General features: G+C 38.7%; 1 protein-coding gene across 9 annotated transcripts in view; it reads left to right on the top strand.

Annotated features, from left to right (window-relative positions):
- The first annotated feature begins 348 nt into the window (after positions 1 to 348).
- Positions 349 to 21,603, top strand: part of Cacnb2 (calcium voltage-gated channel auxiliary subunit beta 2) — a 356,004-nt gene continuing 334,749 nt past the window's right edge. For 3 of the 9 annotated variants that reach the window (XM_048809024.1, XM_048809027.1, XM_048809023.1), the window contains exons 1-2: positions 349 to 504; positions 8,743 to 8,835. In XM_048809024.1, the coding sequence (XP_048664981.1) occupies positions 391 to 504; positions 8,743 to 8,835 (207 nt within the window). In that variant the 5' untranslated portion in view covers positions 349 to 390. Of the gene's footprint in view, positions 859 to 934; positions 954 to 8,742; positions 8,836 to 21,603 lie in introns of those variants that run through there. The other 6 variants (XM_015483398.2, XM_048809026.1, XM_048809022.1 and 3 more) reach the window with 3 other exon arrangements.

Raw genomic sequence — 21,603 nt, 5'->3', positions numbered from 1 at the left:
TTTCGTGGCTTTGAAAACTTTCCAACGCGTGTGCCACGGCGACGCGCAGCGGCTGGGTCGGAGCCCACGAGGCCCGCGCCTCCTGCGAGGAACTTTTCGGCGTGTCGGTTGCTTGTCACTCTCGCTTTCCGACGCGCCTCCCCCTGGCTCGTGCTCCCGGAGCTCCCTCCCTCCTGGTGAGGACCTTCCCCGGAGCCCGCAGTTCGCGTCTCGCCGCCAGCCCCGCTGCACCACGGAAGGAGTCCCTCGCCTCGGCCACGCAGCCGAGTGCCTGAGCCACCACCTTCGGGCTCCACGCGTCCCGCTTTGCACAATGGCCCAGCCCGGTCCCGCGCACTGAGAGCCAGGCCCNGGCTGGCCGCTCGCTTTCTTCAAGCGGACTTTTTGCCAATGGTCCAAAGCGACATGTCCAAGTCGCCTCCCACAGCGGCGGCGGCGGTGGCGCAGGAGATCCAGATGGAACTGCTGGACAACGCGGCTCCCGCGGGGGCGCTTGGAGCACAGGTAGCGAGAGCGCGGCGCCTTCTTCCTTTGTGAGCCGCCCGGGCGCCGACCTCCGTTTCTCTCCGCGCCTCCGCTACCGCGATCGCCCGGGTCTCTTGGCCACCTCCTCTTCCCCTCGCCGTTTGCCACCCACTTCTCTCCCGGCGCTGGGGACCCTGCCCCTTTGCGCCTTTCCCTGGCTCTTCGGCTTCCATTTTTCTTTGCTTGTGAATAGCAAGTGGGAAGGGGCTGAGGAGACCTGCCGGTCCTCCCCGGCTTCTCCCGGGCCGCTCTGCTCGGCTCTCCTCGCCCCTTCCCGGGAGAGGCACATGGAGAGACATGAACCAGGCGAGTGGACTGGACCTGCTCAAGATCGTGAGTCGGAGTGGGCGGAAGGGGTCCCAGCTTCCCGCAGCGCTTTCTCAGATGCTGACCCTTTGGTCCAGCTCGGAGCGGGGGTGGGACTGGAGGTGTGTGTGATGGGGGAGGATGTGGGTGGGGGACCTTGCTGGGCGCCCTGGGAGCAGCGCCGACCACCCTCAGCACCTGGGGTGTTCCCTCGCCCCGACCACTCAGTTATCCCCAGTGGCAGTTGCCAAAGCTTGCCGAGACCCCTTGTTCCTTTCCTTTTTTTTTTTTTTTTTTTTTTTTTTTTTTGTGACTCTCCTAAGTTTTGTTCCTTTCCCTTAAGGACAGAGTTAGGGAAAAGAAAGTTTTCATTTTGCGATTTCCCTTGTAATGTTAGCTCTAGCTCTTTCAGGGAGCTCCCGGATCCCCTTCCTCTCCGCTGAGTATTTTCGGTTTCTGAAAAAATTCTGCTTCTCTGCTCATTGTGAAATAAGAAATGTCAATTGTAGGCGTTGGGCAATGATAAGGTGGCTTTTACGTAAGGCTTTGGCAGGTACAGTTTGGATTATTGACACCTCCAGATCTCAATGGTAAAGAGTCTCTCAACTTTTATCCTAGCAGGGAAATGACTTACTCCTAGCTGTGGGCTGGTTGGCCAGTGCTATTGAAGAGATTAGGGGTACTTTGCAAGCATCTTTCTGGAGAAATGTCTGTTTAATGACACTGACTTGTTGGTGTCAATCCTATATTAGCCAGATTGTAAATTGTAGTAAGATACATGGGTGTGGGTGTGAGAGGGTGTGTGTATACACACATAAAATACATGAGAGATCATGTAAGGGGGTCACTGTGGTAGTGAGGTGGGAGTGAGCCATTCTAATAAAGGTTGCACATGTTTCTCTGCTGTTGTTATTTTGATGGGTAGAAATTGGCTGCTGGAGGTATTTTGATACTGTAATAATAATTCCAAATGGCATAATAGTCCAGCTTTATTGAATTTTCTTTGACTACTGGGAAATAAATGTACTAACTTAGAACACATAATTTACTTTGAGCTGGGGGAAGAATGTAGAAACTGAAAGACTTGTATAATAAAAGATACATTTCTTTTGTAGTAGTAAAATAGCAAGATTTTAGTTCACCCTGGGCTGCTTAACTTCACCAGCAATGTGGGGATGTGTAACTAGCTGTGTTCTTTTCTAATCTCTGCCAGAAGATCTGATTCTAACTCCTACACTTCCCATTTGTTTTAGACTCCTGATTTGATCTAGATGCTTGCCAGGTTAGATGAGAATGAAAAATGTACTCAGAGACCTTGGTTATTCTAGGATGAAGGTCTTGAATATTGATAGAGGAAGGGACTTTAAAAGTCTCTTTTCTCTTTGATCTTCCTTGAGGGATTTTTTTTTTTTTTTTTTTTTTTTTTTTTTTTTTAAGAAAAGTCTTCATATGATTAAACAGTTCCTAAATTATTGGAGATCAAAGTCAGGGCTGACACAAAGCATAACTGCATTCAGATAAGAGGTAATTTGCTTAGTGGTTTATATAATTAAACATTAGTCAACAAATATTTATTGTACAGCTGCAATGTGGAAATGATTCATGATTTCTGCCATCAAAAACTTAAATTTCCAGTAGCTGGAAGTATGACAAATGTATAGCAAGTATATGTCAGGGGCCCGGTAGAGAATATTATGAGGTTTAAAAGGTATAAAAGTCACTAGTATTTTATATTGAATAATCCATAAGGACCTCATAGAAGAGGAGGCATTTAAAAAGAAATTTGAAGGGTGGGTGAGATTTCAACACATTTGGAGATAGTAGGGAGCCATATGTGAAGCAATCACACAAGTTAGAAGTCACATTCATAGCATACTTTTATAATCCCTAGTTTGAAAAGAGTGTGGAAGGGTACAGATTGAGTATGGTTAAGCCTCAGACTAAGAAGACAATTGGAGGCTATAATTTGGAGGCCAGAACATTTAGTGTATTGAATAATAGAGATCTGTAGAAGGGGTTCAGAAAGGCAGCCATTTAACAGATCATTGAAAAGATCCACCTGGGAATGTTAGGATAGTTTGGAGCACAGAAAGACAGCTGCCAGGAAAAAAAAAAAAAAATGATGTAACAGTTTGGGCAAGAGGTAATGCAGCCTAAACTAAAGAGAAAAAAAAAAATTACAAATGTTGTCAGGTCTTCACACTAGACATTTCAAAGATACATCCACAGGAGAAAGGAATGGATTTCGTATCGCAGGTGAGGTATAAATCCTGAATGTCAATAGCATCTCTCTCTTTGCTTTCTTTGCCTTCCAAAAATTGAAATCAATTTTTGCTTGAATTGTGTTCACGTGACATCCATTATTAGAGGGTAACATTGCCCTATTTATTTTATATCTGATTAATCATGGCATCATAGGGCTTGTGTGAAACTTGGCAAAGCTATTCATTCTGTGCCTCCAGTGGGCACAACAGACCAGCTGTCAAACTGCCTGAGAAAGGACACTATCTTCAGAGCATCCCCCTTTTCTTGTGGCACTGAGTAATAGTAATTCCACCCAGAAATAGAACTACCATTTGCAAACAGAACCTGTAAGCATTGGTTTTCAGAAACTTTTCCCCTTCACCTCAGGATTATATTACAAGTTTCATATGAACAAAGTAAATGATGTAGATTCATAATCTTTGCAGTATTTGTTTATTTTTTTGTATCAATAATACTGCTTAGTGGGACGAACACCTTCTTATGTTCCAAGCCCTTCCCCCAGCATGCTGTCATAAGCAAAATGGATGCATTTAACATAAATGGAATGGCCATCTAACTGCAAGCTCTTGAAGGTTTTGATTTAAGCCAATTGCTCTGCTTTTTCAGTAACCTGTTGAACAGTTCTGGTGCAAACTTGAGTGGTCTCTATCTTCAAAGTCAAGGTGCTCACGTAGGACTCTCCAAGCTCCAAGTCCACATCACCTATTATAGTACCTGTTGGCTACGTGTGGCTTTTTGAGCACTTGAAATATAATCTGAATTGAGATATGAAATATGCACATCCAAAGACAATATGAAATAAATAGAACATACCTTCATCAATAACATAAATTGGTTACATGTTGAAACAATGAATTTTGAGTATGTTGGGTTAAATAATGTGCATCATCATAATTAAGTTACCCAGTTGTTGTTTGCATTTTTAATGCAGCTACTAGAAAATGTTGAATAGGTAGGTGGCTCATATTATCATTGCCATTGGACAGTGTTACTCTAAAGTATGGAACTGGTCATTCTCCAGGGAGTGGAATAGCTCCTGGGTGGATGAGAAGCAAGTGACTGGGATTGGAAATTGTCTGGTGACAGAAGAGGAAATGGATGAGAACCAAGAGCAGTAGCTCAGTAATGTAGGCCTCAGAGATTGTAACCAGCAACTCCAGTCACACCTGAAAATGAACAGGCAGTAAGCAGAGGGCCTGTTTGTTTTGCTCCTAGCAACGCATCCCAGCTGGTTCCACCCAGGCCCAGTTTGCCAGATGCTTTGCAAGCAGATTGGAGGACTAAGGCCTGGTAATGACTACATTCTGATCGGCTGTAGTGAGGGGCTTTATCAAAAAAAGAGCAGCAGCCATTTCCCTGTGGCTTTGAAACCAAGTCAGCACTCTCTTCCAGAAACATTCGTAGGTCCCTGTTACAAATTTGTCTTCTGCTTTCTTCAAACGTAGTGGTCATGGGTCCTGTGCTTTATGTTTTGCTAAAACCTTCATTCCTAACCACTGGTCATTTTCATTCTGAGTGGTATTTTTGTTCTGGAGTTGCATGGGAGAAATTTAAAAACATGCCAATCAATTTCTGTGGGTGTTTAAATTTGAAATGTAGTATCCGGTTGATTTGAGGAGTAGTTGTTCTGGTAGTTCTATGCTTTTGTTATTATATAAAAACTTAGTGTACCCTTACAATTCCAACAAGTTAAATATGCAATCAGTGGGTAACTTTGGTCCTCTCAAAAAAGGTGAGTGGAATCTGTTAACCCTGTAAGGGAGGGTGGAACTCTTCAATTTGTCACTGGAAGACATGTCTATATCTTACAGAGAGTATATGGCAAACACCACATAATTACTTTAAAACTACAAAGGGTTAAAATTAAGGTACTGCTAAAAAGAACAGTGCATGGCAGGAGGTAGACTGATAATGAGGGTCCCTGGCCACCTCCTGTCCTCCTCCCTAGGTAAACTTCTACTTGCAGACCGAATCCTTCCTCCCTCCTCCATGTGCCTTACCCACAAAGACCTGTGCTAATGTTGCTTCCTGATTTCTTTCTGATTTTGTGTGAACAGACCCATACAAAAGCCAACTTCTTATCTTTCCCCTTTTCTAGGGAAGTCACCTCAGCTATTTCCCTCCAAGTAAAGGACTGGCAGCCTTGCTCACTTTAAGCTTTTGGTAAATGAGATTTACCAAAATGAGATGACTCTGGGTAGTTTTGGTTTTGTTTGCTTTGGTTCATAAAATGAAGAAAATAAAATTCATAGGGATAAACATCAATGAATATGAATGGAGGGGAATAAAAACTAACTTTAGGCATCAGCACTCTGCTCATGGGGAGCAACTTGTTGTAGGCAGGAAAATGTCACTGTATGTAGCCATGGAACACAGAACCAGCATCAATCTTATACCTGTCCCCTGGGGCTGCCATGGCAACTTTATGTGCCCTGCTGAAATCTGCAGTTAACTGAAAACGTGAAATTACTACTGTTTCCTTTGATTATTCAGAAATTAGATTTTAATTACCTCTGAAAACATGAACATTCATTTGCTGAATAAAATCCATTCCTCTGTTTCTCCTCACTCTCCTGTATCTAGTAGAGTCCATGTTTAAATGCTGTTCGGTGTCAAGATGTTCATACTAAGCTGCTATTGACATTATGGATTTTGAGCATAATATATTTGTGCAAGTTTCAGGAAATTTTTTTGTTTCTGAAATCTTGGTTTGGCATTTTAGGACAACTAAAGGATTTTAGACATTTTTTTCCCCCTTTTTACTATAGTGACAAAATTTGTTTTATTAAGATCCATACAGTTAATTGGCAATGAGTAGGAAATGGTCACCTTCTGGGTTGTTCCGAGAAGGACCTGGGGATCCGCACATGCCAGGGAGAATCTATAGATTCTCCTATAGGTAACACCATCCTCTGGCCAAACTCCCGTCTTTTCTCCCTCTTTGGTCTGGTACCCAGAGCTGTTCTAATGGATGACTGTTTTTTAGTACTGGGTATTCATAACTATTGCTAAATTTTTTTTTTAAAGAAAAACCATTGTTCATACAGGTAACTGTATTTGAAGGGGAAAATTAAGAAAACTATGCTTCTTTCTTAAATATAGCCAGCTAAATATTTGAACACTTAATCTTACCTGTCTCTTTCCATTTTGGGGAGGTTTATCTTTTACCTTTTTTCTATATTCTTCAGAAGAAATACTCTAGTCCTTCCTTTCAAAGATTCAGAGTAATGGGAAAATGTTATTTCAGCAAGATGAACTTGATTTTTAAATATGCATTGGATGAAAGGAAGTCTAATTTAGTAATGGCAGTATAAATTTTCACTAACATTTTTAAAGTACATAAAATAGACCATTAGCTTTCCAGAGATGCTTTGTTTATTTATCCTAATTGTTTAAAAAATAAAAAGTCATTGAGTAGTTACTGTACAATTAAAAAAGAAGGAACATTTTAATAGAGAAATTATGCTGAAGTGAGTAAAACGGATTGAGTTGACTTTTAATATAGAAAATTCCTATTCATTATATAACACTATTATGAGCAAGTTAATAGTATAAGTCATATTCAAGCATTCAGAGTGACTCAAGGACAATATATTTTCAAAATTGTCACCAGTTTGTTTGTGCTTCAGTGTGTTCCCATTTTCTAGTAGGCAAACTGTGTTTAGGACAGTTAAACTATTAATTCCATCTTTATATTGCATAGGTAGCTAAGTGCACCTGAAATATTGTTTGCTAACAGTATCCCCAGCGGTCTGGAAAAATTAATGTGAAAATGTGCCCAACTGCTTGCACAGAACAGCCACCTCTGGGACTGAATGTCTTCAGCATTGTGTGGCTCTCACAGTGCATATTGTGTAATTATGAGCAGCCATGAAAAAGCTGAAGACACCCAAGCAGCTGAACAGTAAAATAGTTATCGTTAAAAAGCTAAAATAACAAAACGGCAAAGACTCTTCTCCTATTTCAAAATGGTCCCAGAAGGAAAAAGGATACAAAGTGGTATTTTCTTTGCTCTCAAAAATAATTGCTCTTCCTCATAAAGATAGTATATTTCACATAGATTGTCCCCAACCCTCCCATAAGAAACATGTTAGGCATTAACAGTGCTTTCAAGATAATAGGCATTTTTATATCTGGAATAATGTAAATTTTAAAAAATAATTTTGAGATTCATACCTGATTTTTGCCTTCTTAGGCCTTGTCAGATACTTCTGTCTAACCCTTTACATAATAATTGGAAAAGGAAGAGCATAGTTAAAAGAATGTTATTTTTCAACAGTTTACTGAGTAATGTTTATGTAAGAAAGAAGAATAAGCTGTGAAGTGAGAAGAGCCTTGTATATTACATTATGAAAGCCCAGCCTAGCTTGTCTTTCCTTTTATGAAGTTCAGAGTTAATTAAATGTCATGGAAACACATTTGTATTACATAAATCCCTTAGATCCTTAGAAGAGAACAAACATATTTAAGAAAAACTTTTGCTTTAATATTACACGACCCTCTCACTGATTGCAAATTTACCTAAATTTCTCATAACAAAATGTTTAGATTTCAGCTTGCTTAAGTTGCTATGTATATTTTGGGTTATATTTTTGTTTTTTATTTTGGGGGGTATCAGGAATTGAAGTCAAGGGTACTCAACCACTGAGCCACATCCCCAGCCCTATTTTGTATTTTATTTAGAGACCGGGTCTCACTGAGTTGCTTAGCAGTTTGCTGTTGCTGAGGCTGGCTTTGAACTCAGGATCCTCCTGCTTCAACCTCCAGTGCCTCAGGGATTATAGGCGTGTACTACTGCACCTGGCTATATTTTTACTTTAATGAAAACCTTATTACTATATAACTAGAACATGAGTGTGTATTGGGATAATTCAGTGATGCTATGAGTCTAATAATTGCCATTGTATTATATTCTTTAGCCCAATCTGTCTCCTTACTTTCCAGCCTTCATGTGGGATTGCTTTTCATATATTATTCTGAACCTTCACCATGTACCAGATGTTGTTCTAAATGTTATAAATACATTATTTTAGTTATTACTTAAAACAGCCCCATTTTAAAGATGAGAAAAATGATGCTTGCAAAGGTTAAATTTGCTCAAGGTCTTCTATAGGCAGGATTTTCATGTATGTATGTTTAACTCTAAAGCTCAGCATTGGACAATTTTTCATTTGTTTTAATATTTAATATTTGCAATAAATTTATGCTTGGAATTACACATAGATTGACATAGTGTATTTTCAGAGCTCAAATGTAAACTGTAGATATAATAGAAAAAGCAAGTTCATTTGTAGATGTCTGTGTTCAGCTGGATCCTATTGTTGAAACAAATCATCTTTAATGTCTTAAATGCTTATTTTTAAATGCTTTATCTTTAGCATCTTTTGCTACTCAGCTGCTAAGGTATTTGCAGATAGTGTAAATTGTTTCTGTTCATTAATTATTAAATGTTTTGTCTAGAAATTATTAAATGTTTTCCCCCATATACTTATCAGAAATTTTTGTGATTTCACCAATACTAATCTTCCATTTGCACATTTAATGGCAGTTTCTTACTTGTTTTGGCCTTTGATATTTTCTAGAACTAGGCCTAGATTCCTGTAAAAGGGCTTAATAATAACCTCATTTTTTTTTTTTTTTTGGTAGTCATATGGAAAAGGAGCCAGAAGGAAAAACAGATTTAAAGGATCCGATGGGAGCACGTCATCCGACACTACCTCAAATAGTTTTGTTCGTCAGGTAAGGGAGGTCTCACGTTTATGGTTTTGAGGAATGTATGTTAAAATGGAATTAATGTTTTCAAAGAGTCATTTTAAATTCTTAAGATTTACATGGCATTGTTTTACTGTGAATTAAAGCAAAAATTGTGCTGTTTTTCACAATTTAAATGTTTTCAACTTGAGTGAGACTGAATAATAACTACAGTCTTCCCTGGCAATTTGGGGATGGGGAAGTGTTGGCTGCATTAGGGAAGATTTTTTTTTTTTTCATAACAATGACAGAATGGCAGCAGGAATGATTGCAGGGTTTTGAATTTGGTGGTTTTGAGGAGAGGGAGGAGGTGACATCCAGTTCCTCTAGCTATAGTTTTCTTCCTCTTTGGATTTGGATTGAGAAAGAAGATTGTTCTTGGTCAAGAAATAGTTGAACTTCCAAGGTTCAATGGAATACATGGGGGCACTGATGTTCTTTAAATGATTGCTATCTTTGGAAATGTGGTTTTGTTTCAATTAACGTGGAGTATACTCTGGTCCTGTGGTCTGGAACTGTCCCCTAAGCAGAAAGTGTCAGGTTCCCTAACATAAACACTCTTCTATTTGCTAACAGAAGGGACTTCAAGTCCTGCAGAAAGCACATGTAGTTCTGTTGAGACTCGGGTCTCCTGAGGTGTGGGTGAGCACGTCTCCATGTGACTCCTCTCAGTGGAGTGGAAAACAACCGAGGCAACTGCAAGAGAACCTGTCTTCCTGGCTCCTTGATGACCAGTGCTCTCATTTAAAAAAAAAAAAAAAATCTGTCAACTGGGAAAGCAGCCCCATTTCTTATGGATGTCACATTTCCCCATTGCTTCTTGGGTCCTGCATCATGGCTCTAGGTTACACACTTGCCACCTCCCCCACATTTTTTTTTTTTTTTTTTTACAGGAGGGTCTTCTCTAAATCCTCTTTGAACTTTTGGGTTTTATTTTTGTTGGACAGTCATACTTGACCTTGCCTTATTAAGTCTGTTGACCCTTTTTGGCACTACCCAAGTGCTTCCCTCAGGTTCCCATGGTTGTTAGCTACAGCTGGCCTTAAACTTGTCATCTTGCTGCATGGGGGAATTTCCATGCTGGCTCCTTGCTGCCTCCTTGCTGCCTCCTCGCACTCACACCAACAGAGGATGCTGCCTGCCCAGCCATCAGTTCCCCCATGCAGCATTTCCATACACCACTAGTTTGTCTGAGTAACTGTTAGGCTACTGGAGAAATTTTGGGTCTGTGCCAACTGGGAATTTTCTGATTGCCGGAAGTTAAGAGAATTGGCTACAAAGGAGCCAAACTTGTTTACCAAGAAATATTTAGAAAGAAAAGAGATGAAGCCAAATGAAGTCTGCTCTAGAGCAATGTTTTTATGGTGTCAGAGGGAGCAGGGAAGGTTGTAGCAGGACCCCAGGGTGTTTGCCTTGGTATGATGTTATTGTGGGCAGAAGGGACTTCATGGTCCTTGGGATTGAATGAAAGACCTTGGGATATAGTTACTTAGGTGAATCAGCAAAAGGGAAGTTACCAAAAGCCTTTTCCATTTCAAGTGTACATATCTATTCTGTTTCTGGAACAAGGAGATCTAACCTGGAGGGCTAACTCCACAACTGTGAGTCATCAGTTGAGGGCTGAACATATGAGGACCAAAGCAGCTTGTTGAAATTGCATGAAAACCAATATTTAAGTGAGCAAGACATGGCAAATAGGAATTAATAATATAGAGTTCATTATTTTTATTTAAGCTCTTTAAAAAAGTTTCATCGAAAGGCAGTCACTGAACCCCACTTTCCATTTTTCCCTTTAGCTGTGTATTTACTCCTTTTGTGGAATTTTGTGAACTTAATTCACAAGGCTAGGAGGGATGACCATATTTGAGTATAAAATAAGTGGAATTTGATTTTCCTCATAATAACTTCCTTCTGACATGTTCTTAGAGATGGATGTTTGCTTGAGAAACAATTATAAGTGAGAACTGCTAAACTATCTAAATGTAGATATATATTGTTAAAACATGTGAGAATGTAAGAAAGTGTATTAGTCAGGGTTCGCTAGAGGAACAGAATCAACAGAAAGTATAATTATAAAAGGGGATTTATTGGTTTGGCTTACATGACCAGAAGCTGGAGAGTCCACAGTGGCCGTAGGACATTAGGCAGTCTTGATACAAAGAATAATTATAAAAGGAGATTTATTGGGTTGGCTTACATGACCAGAAGCTGGAGAGTCCACAGTGGCCATCTGCAGGTTGGACAGCTGGAGGAACCAGTAACTGCACAGTCCAAGATGCTGACACCTCAGAACAAGAGGGATCAATGGTGCTACCCTAGTCCAAGGCCAAACGCTTTTAGAAACTCCTTGGAGAATCACTGGCAGAGTCCACTTTGAAAGACTGAAGGATCAAGAATCTGATATCCTCAGTGGATTGCAGTAGCCATCAAGAATTCCTTCAAGGAGAATTCAGCTTGCATCTTCCTTGTTCTTCCAACTTTTATCTCATCCAAGCCACTCTACTATTGGACAGTGCTACCCACACTTAGGGAGGGTTTCTATTTCAGTTCACTAACCCACATGCCAATCATTCCTAGACACATCCTTATTGACACACCCAGAAGCCTCTTAATCTTCTGCATCTCTTAATCCAATTAAGTTGACAATTCAAATTAACCATTACAGAAGGAAAAAAAAAAAAATCTATTCCAAAATGCAAAAATAGAGGTCCATTTCCTAAAATTTCAATAGAACAAGGTATTCACTATGGCATGGGTTTGGGGGTAATAACCATACACAAGCAGTTGTCTAAAATCATATGCACCAATTGCATCATCATAGAAGGGAGACCAGCATTTTTGGCATGACTTTGGAGTTTAAAAATTGGGGCTGGGGATATAGTTCAGTAGTAGAGCACTTGCCTAGCATGTGTGAGGCACTGAGTTCAATACTCAGCACTATATAAAATAAATAAATGTATTGTGTCCATATAAAACTTAAAAAAAATTTTAAGCTAAATTGTAATTTTCCTTGGGAAAATTTAATCTCTATTCCATTAAAATAGCCATATTTTGGTCCCATTTGAAAATAAGCAAAACCTCCTACAGCATGGGTGGAAACATAAAATGCATGGTAGATGGTAACAGTATGCATTTGGATTCATAAGTAATTTGAAAGGTCACCTTTTAAATGTTTTCAGTTTATTATAAGTAGATGTTAAACAAGGGACTCCTGTTGAAGTCTATCACTTATACCTCTTATCTGTGGCCTGGGCTCGTATATAATTGGTATTAGAAAACTAGTCAATAAAACTGGACCTTGTTTAAAAATATCATACAGCCAGATTCTACTACTGTCTTTGTATTAAAATTATTTTATGATTTTTAAAACCTTCACATTCTATTTTTATAAATAATATATTTATAAGACATTTACAACTGGGAAACATTAGGCAGTCTTGATACAAATATTTAAATTTTAGAGGTTGGAAATGTGAAAAATTTTACATAAAAAAACATTAAATTTTTTAAAAATATCTGAGAATATCAGTTTGTTTGGGGCTAATTATTACCCCTGAAAATTCATACATACAAATATTTAGGGGAAATAATCCTATGCGGAATTCCATTGTGACTAAATTTGGTGATAGGGTCTTTAGAGGGGACCCTCTAAGTTGAATGAGATGAGAAGTATGAGGCACTAATTCAATAGGATCATTGTCCCTATAAAAAGAGAAGGCAGGGATGTTGTGCACACACAGGAGAGGCTATGTGAGGACATAACAAGAGGGTATCTGTCTTCAAGCCAACAAGAGAGGCCTCACTAAAACCAAGCTCTATTGGCCCCTTGATCTTGGACTTTCAGCCTCCAGACCCTAAGAACATTCATTTCTGTGGCTTAAATCATCCTTTGACACTCTGCTATGGAGCTCGAGCACAAGAATAGAGATGTACATACAATCAGGCTTGCAAGTAGGCTTCCCCCCCGCCTTTTTTTCTTTTTGGTATTGGGAACTGAACCCAGGGATGCTTTAACAATGAGCTACATCCCTGGCCCTTTAGATTTTTAGACAAGTTCTTGTTAAATGGCCTCAAACTTGTGATCCTCCTGCCTCAGCCTCTGAAATGGCTGGGATTATAGGCATGTGCCACCATACCTGGCTTTTTCTTAATTTTTAAAAGTAATTCTTTTATTGATATATATGCCAAGAAAGGCACAAATCAAGTGTTGGCTCTGAATTTTATATAATCATCACACTAGTAGAACCACCAGGTGAAAAGTAAGCATTACAAGTGCCCCAGGTGTACCCCTTGTGGCCCTTCTCAATCTGTATTCCCTCCTTCACTAAAGGTAGCCACCGTTCCTTCTAAGACCATCCTCTTGCCTGGCTTCAAAGTTTTACATAAATCAATTCTTTTGTGTCTGAGTTCTTTTAACAACCGTGACAGTTTTATTTATTGTGTTCATTTCAGTGATTCATTTCTTTGTTGTATAGCTTTCCATTGTATGGATCTGCCCTCGATGCTTTATATGATCTGTGCTTGATGAATGTTATTTCCAATTGGGGTTATTGAGGGCAATGCTGCTTTTTTCAATTCTTGTATGTATATTTGATAAACACAGGGATGTATTTTTGTTCTTTGCTAGATCATAAGATATGCATGCATTCTACTAAAGTAAATATGGTGAATGCTTTCCAAAGTGGTTGTACCAATTTGCATTCCCACAAGCAGCATATGACAGTTTCAGGTGTTCACATCCTAGCCAATACTTGATGTTAATCTTTTTCATTCCAGCCTTTCTGTGACAGTGTCGTGGAAGCTCATTGTGGTATTAATAACCATTTCATAATTTTTAAAAAAGCTACAAATTCCCTGTGGCTGGATCTGGGGAACATCTATGGAATATTGAATATAACCTGAAAGCACTTATTCTTTGTAGTAAATATCCCATTAGTCCTAATATCTAGATTTCTAGCTATTTGGTTAAAACTATCTTATCCCCGGACACGGTGGCACATGCCTGTAATCCCAGCAGCTTTAGAGGCTGAGATGGTATGATCGCAAGTTCAAAGCCAGCCTTAGCAACAGCAAGGCGCTAAGCAACTCAGTGAGACCCTGTCTCTAAATAAAATACAAAATAGGGCTGGGGATGTGGCTCAGTGGTCGAGTGCTCCTAAGTTCAATCCTGGAATTAAAACAAAACAAAAACACCAATCTATTTACTGAAAAACTGAAACATATTGGAACGTATCAGAATATGAACATGAAGAAAAGCTACAAATAAAAAGAATAAATGAATTTACACATGGTTTATTTTTTCTGACTTTTCTGGTTGATGATGATTATTATTTTGTGGACATTATCTGTGATACCCTAATTGAACTTACTAGGAAGATTCATGAGTCTTAAAAAAAATTGCTTATAGTATAGATAAGTGTCTACTTTAGGTTCTGAAACAAGATTATAGTTGCATTAAGAATTATTGCAGTGATGACATGTTCACTTTGTTAGTTTACCAAGTCACCATTATCTAACCAGTTAACTACCTTTCTGGCACTGAGTATCATCAACCTATTGGAAATTGGTGATATTTTAAAGATGGGGATTCTGGTGAATTTCCTCTTGAAGTTCATTTTCCTCCAGAACATCAGTCCCATGCTAAAGTATGGGGTGGGGACTGTGTCCTGATCAGTGCTTCCTGGTGGCCTCTGTCTTCAGGGCTTGTTAGTTGTGGGGCAGATATTAGTAGGATTTCCCATGGGTAGTAGGAATAAAGTTGCTTTGAGTTCTAATCTCTCTCATTTTTCTGTGAAGTGATGGACTAACTAACTTTGTATCAAACATTTCAAAGATGTTTTCCTCCTTGCACTTTCCTAAAGCATTAACTGAATGTTAATTGTAGTTCATTTGAGTCCTAAAGTCTCATTCCTTTGTTACCTCCATGTGATATGTGCACTAGTTCCTGGACTTATAATTTGCATATTTCTCTTATGTAAATTATGATGCTGTGAGATTTATGTTTCCTTCAAGAAGCAGGGTAATAGTTAAACACCTGAACTCTGACATTGTATTCTTGCTGTACCATGTACATTTGGCTTTTGGATAATTTTACCTTTCTGCCCCTTAGCAATTTTTTTTCCTGGAAAATAGCACCTTCATCAAAAGTTAGTTGTAAGGATTATGGATGTCCAAATTTCTATATCGCTTAGAACCATCTCTGATGCCTGGCAAGCACTATTTAAGAGTTTGTTATTTAAAAAACCATTGCCTATTTGGAACATCAATTAAAACTCAAATAAGAAATAGACCATGGCAGAGGAAATAATAAGTTAACATTTATGAAATGTTTACTGACTGTTGTAATTGTAACCCCATTTTACAGAAGAGAAAATTGAGGCATTGTGAGGTAGAGTAACTTTTCCACGGTAAGTTCACATGACAAGTGAGATTGGAGTCAGAATTTGACTCTAAGTGGCTGACTCTAGATCCTTTGTTATCCTTGTTGATAATGCTCTACTCCTTTGTAGCAAACACAAGAGGGATTAATGAAAATCACAAAGTTTAATTCTCTCAAGGAGGACACGTAGAAAGACTCCTACCAGTGTCCCTTGCTCCTTCCATTAAAGTTGTTCAAATTCCCAGTTTATGCCTGCACCCCCCCAAACATTTTTTTTTTAAATAAAAAGAAATGGACTTGAGTGTGAATCACCTGTTAGTCTGTTTTGAGGTTTGACTGAGGCTAGTAGGAGCCCATGAATCACCATATTCTGAACCTGAGTTCATTTGGACACATGCATAACACCCGGTGTCATGTTAGTCTCCTATGGAAACAGTTAAGTCATCTGGAGCCTTTCCTTTGTTAATAGATACTTTAATTGATTAAAGGCCAGACAGCTTCAAGGCACTGACTTCTAGGCACTATAAGCAATATTAATGAATATTGTTCATGTTGTTTATGTACTAAAGGGTCCTTAATACAAAAAGCAATGCTTATCTTGGGCTCTCGAGGTAATTGTAGATACTGAAATTGTCTTTGATTCTAATATAAACTCTTTGGCTACTTGTTGAGAACAGACACATGCGTGAGAGGACTTTTTTTTTTAATCATAACAAATCTAGAAAGGCTATAATTCTTAAAGCCCTTTGCATTTGGTTCCTGGAATAAATTCATGAAGTGAATTAAATTTTCTTATATCTTTTTTTCTCCCAACTTCATCAAAATAAAGAATAAAAAAAATCCCTAAGATCTGCTGTTTAGAAAGAATAAAGAAGTTTATTTTAACACTAGACCCTAAACGGGCAAATTAATTTGCTGGAAGAAAAATAGGTGGGATTGAAGTAATAACAAAGACTGGCTGGCACTGCAGGGTAGAACATTTGTGCTGTTCTTTTCGAGTGGTTGTGCAAGAACTGCTAACTGTATAAATTCTTTGATATTGCCAAGGTCAGGGAAAACTATGTACATCTGCAAATAAGTACTGGTCATCAAAATTCAAGCAACTATGGGGGGTGGAGGAGGCAGTGTTAGTAACTGTAACTGCTTATTTAGCCAAGTTCTTCATTTTCTTTCCCTCCCTCCCACTCTCCCCTCCCCTTCCCCCCATTCTCCCTCTCTATTTTTTTTTTCCTTTTATTTCTTCATTTTCTTATGCATGTGTTCTCCTTGGCAACATTTATGTACCTGGCAATCTTCCGAAGATGAACACCAAATGCTAAGGAGATGACTTGCCAGTTCTGCTTTATTTTGATCATTCCACAGCATGGCCACTTCTCAGAGTACACTGTCATCTGACCTCCACTATATGCTCCTGCCATGTATGGCCAGGACTCATGAACTGTTTACACTGATTTAGTTTTTCATAGGTTGCTGAGTTGCACCAAATGGTGTCCCTGGTGCAGAAAGTTGAGCCTTAGGACTCAACATCCCTTTCCGGAATTTTCAAGTACCGTTATTATTATTATTTTTTTTTTTTGCGGTTAGCGGGGAAGAACTCGGCAACCAATCTGGGATTTTGCTCACCAACATATGTTGTGGTTGTAACAAAATAATCCTGTAGCTTCCAAGGGCTTCCAGAATACAAATCAGGATGACAAAATGGAATGAACCAAATATTTAACAGAAGGTTGCATGACACTTTCAGAACATGGTATTCTAAACAAATTCCATCGTCTCCCAGTACCATGTTCTTGGTGCTGCTTTTTTGGACCTTTTATATTAGTTCAGATTGGCTTTAAATAAGAATGATTAATCACAGAGACACACAGTCTATTTTTTTTAGTTTTGTTTTGCAAAGACAGATTAAACCGCGATAATGATTATAGACTCCAGGCCTGTGTAGACTGATATGTTTAAGGTTGGATAAATCTTTCAGCCCTTAAATACTGGCTTGTTGCCTTGTTATGCTGTATTCATCGCAAACACAACTATAAATAATAAAGCAGTAGATTTATTGCCATTGTGATTTCCTGTAAATGTCTATCTTATTAGGCATTCACTTGGGTTTCGTGAATGGCAGAATCTTTCATGTCCCCTTGACTCTTTGTAAATACATTGGTATGAAAAATGCTTTTGGATAAAGAAGTTCCTTGTTCTTTCTATGGGATAAGCCTAGGTACTACTAAGAATATTTTTTTTATTTTTAGGAGACATGCACTTTTTGAAGTAATAAAGTAAATTTAGATTTTGTAGTTGTAGCATGTTCATGAGTTCATAATTTTGTGGGAAAACAAGGATGGGGGAGTTATGAGAAATCTTTGTTGCCAGGTTGTTTGCAGGTATTTGGAACACCTCACCTATCAATTTAGGCTTGGTTAGGTCTTTATTATTTTGTGCATGGAGGCTTTTAAAATAATCTTTGCATACAGTTTTTCCACAAACATATCACTTTAAAATCAAGAATTGTTTTTGCAGGTGCTTTATGTTCTTAGACTCACCGTTATGTTTCGAATTACGCTTTCCACCTCATGCCTGATTTAATTCATCTTCTGCTTGGCTAAACCATGCAAAATTTCAGAAATCATACAATGAGTTAACCTCACTGAAATATTAAAAATTTATTCAGATAATCTAATTTGTGGAGTAACTAATAGGACTAGGAAAATACTTTCCTTAAACACTGAATTTACAAAAAGTGTATGTTTCAGTTAAACCCTAAACTTTTAGGAGTACTGCTAGAGATCAGTTACTTGACTTAAGGTTAATTATTCATGTTCCTCACAGGCATGCCACCTAAGGTAGTAGTAGCCTAGTATGATAAGGAATCATTCTCTCTTCCTTATTCTATCTTTTATGCATATAAGTGGTATCAGCTCTCTCCCTATTGATTTTTTTTTTCCTGGAATCTTTGTTTGTTTGATAGGTGCTGAAAAAATCCTTTTTGAGATTTTTAGATCATGTCTCAAAAATGTTTGTTAGGGTTCAGTTCAAGTGCACGTTCCAATTTTGTCATAATTCCACACCTGGGACCAAGCCTGGATGTTTATTACCCAGACCCAAGATGAGGGGAAAAGACACTGAGCCCGGCCACTCTTTCGGATCTTAACCCTCTTTCTTTGCCCATCTGATTATTTTTGAGTGGGGGATAAGGGAAGGGAAAACCAGGATGTTGACCACAGGAGGTTGGGAGGAACTTTGCCAATTCTTCCCTGGACTTGTATTTGGAAAGATATAGTGAAAACTCTCAGGAAGTCCCTGTCCCCTGCCACCACCTCCCCAATCTCTCATCACATTTTAGAGCATCATGTTGACATCAGGCTTTGCATCTGTAAATATCTCCTCATGTCCTTGGTATACAGAGGAAAGTTTTAGTCCTTTTCCTTCACACCTGTGACAGGATGGCAGGGGGAGAGTTGCTCCCTTGGACCTCTGACAAGGGCACAGTGTTCTGATTTACCCTGTGTGTCCTGAGAGTCTGGGTTTTGTGATCACACCAACTTTGCTTTCTTGGGAACTGTCATCTTTCTACCTTGAGAAGAAGGTAGAAAGTCCCATCTTCTTGGTATAACCTTGGTGTTTCCTCATATACAGATGTTTCACTGCAGTTGAAAGTTTTGTTGATTTCTCTTGGGTCCAGGTATCTATCTGAAAATTGGAAAATGGTAACTTTTCTTCCTTTAATAGCCCCTTCCCTTCAAAATAAACATGTAAATTTTTAATTTGAAAGAAAAGATAATAGACGACTTATTAGTTTACTAGGGGTGATAGAATAAAGTAACACACTGGGTGGCTTAATCAATAAAGTTATCTCTCAGTGCTGTAGGCTGAAGGTCTGAGATCAGGGTATCATGGGGGTACTTCCTTCTATGGCTGAGAGGGAAGGACCAGTATGTGTCCCTCATCTTGGCTTTTATATGGCTGCCCTCATGTTCACGGCTTTATTCCTGTGGTGTCTCTGTCCAAATTACCTCTGTTTATAAGGACACCAGTAATATTGGGTAAGGACCTACCCTAATGAACTCATTTGAACTGGATTTCTTCTAGAAAGATCTTATCCTCAAATGTTACATTCTGAGGTCCTGGTGGTTAGGATATGAATTGGGCGTGTGGGGGAGGAGTATCACAATGTAACCCATAACAGATGGCAACAGTTAGCTTCATGTAACTTTATTTCCTTGTACCTTAAGTATTTAATATGAAAATAGACTTATGTTAGTATTGAATCAAGAAGTCAGTATTTGTCAAAGTCTGGAAGACATTATTTGTTAGAGAAGTAAAGGAGTAAAAAGGCAAGTTTACCTTGTGTCAACATAATTCATATGGAAATGGAATAACTTTGCATATTAATTTTATTAAATAAAGTACCTAAAGTAATCAATTTAATAAATTCAACCAGTACCTTAATTAGTAATCCCCTTTAATTATCTTTTTCATGTGAATTTTTACTTAGATTATTAATTTTCTCCAAAGTATGAAATCACTTCCTAAGGCCCTGCTCACGTGTAACTAATGACATGTCAGATTTATAAAATGTTTAAAAGACTTCAGGTTTTTGAAACTTAAATTTATCAGTGTAACCCAGAGTTTGGTTCACTCTTTAGTGTTATTTGATGGGTAAAATACATACAAATAATGCATGGATATAACAGATGAATCATATTTCATGACAGCTACAACTATGTAACATTTATATGTGTGAGTATGTAATCTGTGACTTTAACATTTTTCCTTTTACTGTTTCTTTTTTTCTTTAGTTGTCAATGGACCTTTATTTTATTTATCTATATGTGCTGCTGAGAGTCGAACCTAGTGCCTTTCACATGCTAGGCAAGCGCTCTAGCACTGAGCCAGAGCCTCAGCCTTACTATTTCTCTTATATGCAAAGATAGGGCTATCTTTTAAAATGCAATGATATACCCAAGTCATAGTCCTTCCTAGTGTGCTGAGATTATTTAAAAGTAATTTTTATACTTCCATTTATCGCAGCACATGGTTAACTTTGCTAGGGTCTTGCAGTTATTACTTCAAGCTTATAGAAGTTTAATACCAAAAAGAGGGAGGAAGTAGGAGTCTCACCTCATCTTTCTCTCTGACAACTACAAGGAGGAGCTGTTGCAAGAAGAAAGCCTACACGATGGGTCAGAATGCCCTGCTATGTTACTTGTAGAAGAAGCATCATTTGTCATCTTCTGCTATTTATTTGATGTTTATTCATTCACCATGGTGTGGCTCGCACCGAAGAATGTTTATTTTTTTTCCAGGTTTGATTTCAAGTCATGTTCCTTTGTTAATGTGTTGAAGTCTAGAAAGCCCTATGAAAGATTTCACAGCCAGGTGGATTATTAGCATCACTGAGCTCGACATCTATATTGTAAAACCAATTCCCATACGATCTGGTGCTCTCATGATGAAGCACTGTTATGTGGAACAGCTCAAGAGGCCAGGCTGGATCATCAAGAAAAAGAGGTAGAAAACAAGCCCAGGGAAATAGCACACAAAACATGACCTCCTAACACACAGCCATTTGTGTGAATATGTAGGAAATGCATGTTTTACAGAAGAGCAAAAGAAGGTCCTGTTGGAACTGGAGGGAGTGCATAGTGAGATGGCATTTGGGCATGGATCCCAACAGTAACTTAAGACAATCTACATGCACCATGTTTCTGAGGTGGTAAATACCTCCATGCTCAAAGTCAAAGTACACAAAGGGATGGATGGGAGACCAGGCTGGAGACTTATGAGAGCACCAGATAACAGGGGTCCTCTGTGCCATGATCGGTATGATGTAGCATCCTGGCTTGAAAAAACATTTCGAAAAAAATGTACTGATAAATCCATGCTTGGGAAATCGGGCATTTTCAAAGAATATATTTGAAAATAGATGACAGAATAGCTAACACATGCTGACAACTTGCCAGCCACTCTGGAAGGTACTTTAATCATTCCCACAACTCAATGCGGCGAGTGCTGTTGAATGGAGACTTTGATAAGTTAATTCATTTGTCTAAGTTTGTATACTTAAAAGTACATAGAATTTATTGTATTAAATTGATGTACCCCTCTATCCTATTTGTAAAGGCAGCAACTATGACTGAGATTAAGGTGTAGGGTCCTTCCCCCTGGGATGGGACACTGGTAACATCTGGGCAAAGTGATGGGTCCCAAGAGCTGAGTTAGCCTAAGGCAAAGTTTATGGAGGATTTAGGAGACTACCTGTTTAATATTGAGCATATATAGAGAAAGATGTTCATAGTGAATCTACATGGAGGTTATACAAGATTAACCATACTATTCTTTAACTTTTGCTACAGGTTTGGACATTTTTTTTTTTTTTTACT

Source organism: Marmota marmota, unplaced genomic scaffold (genome assembly GCF_001458135.2).
Source record: "Marmota marmota marmota unplaced genomic scaffold, marMar, whole genome shotgun sequence".
NCBI classification, from domain to species: Eukaryota; Metazoa; Chordata; class Mammalia; order Rodentia; family Sciuridae; genus Marmota; species Marmota marmota.
Note: the sequence above shows the minus strand (reverse complement) of the source record. Positions and strands in the feature narration are given on the sequence as shown.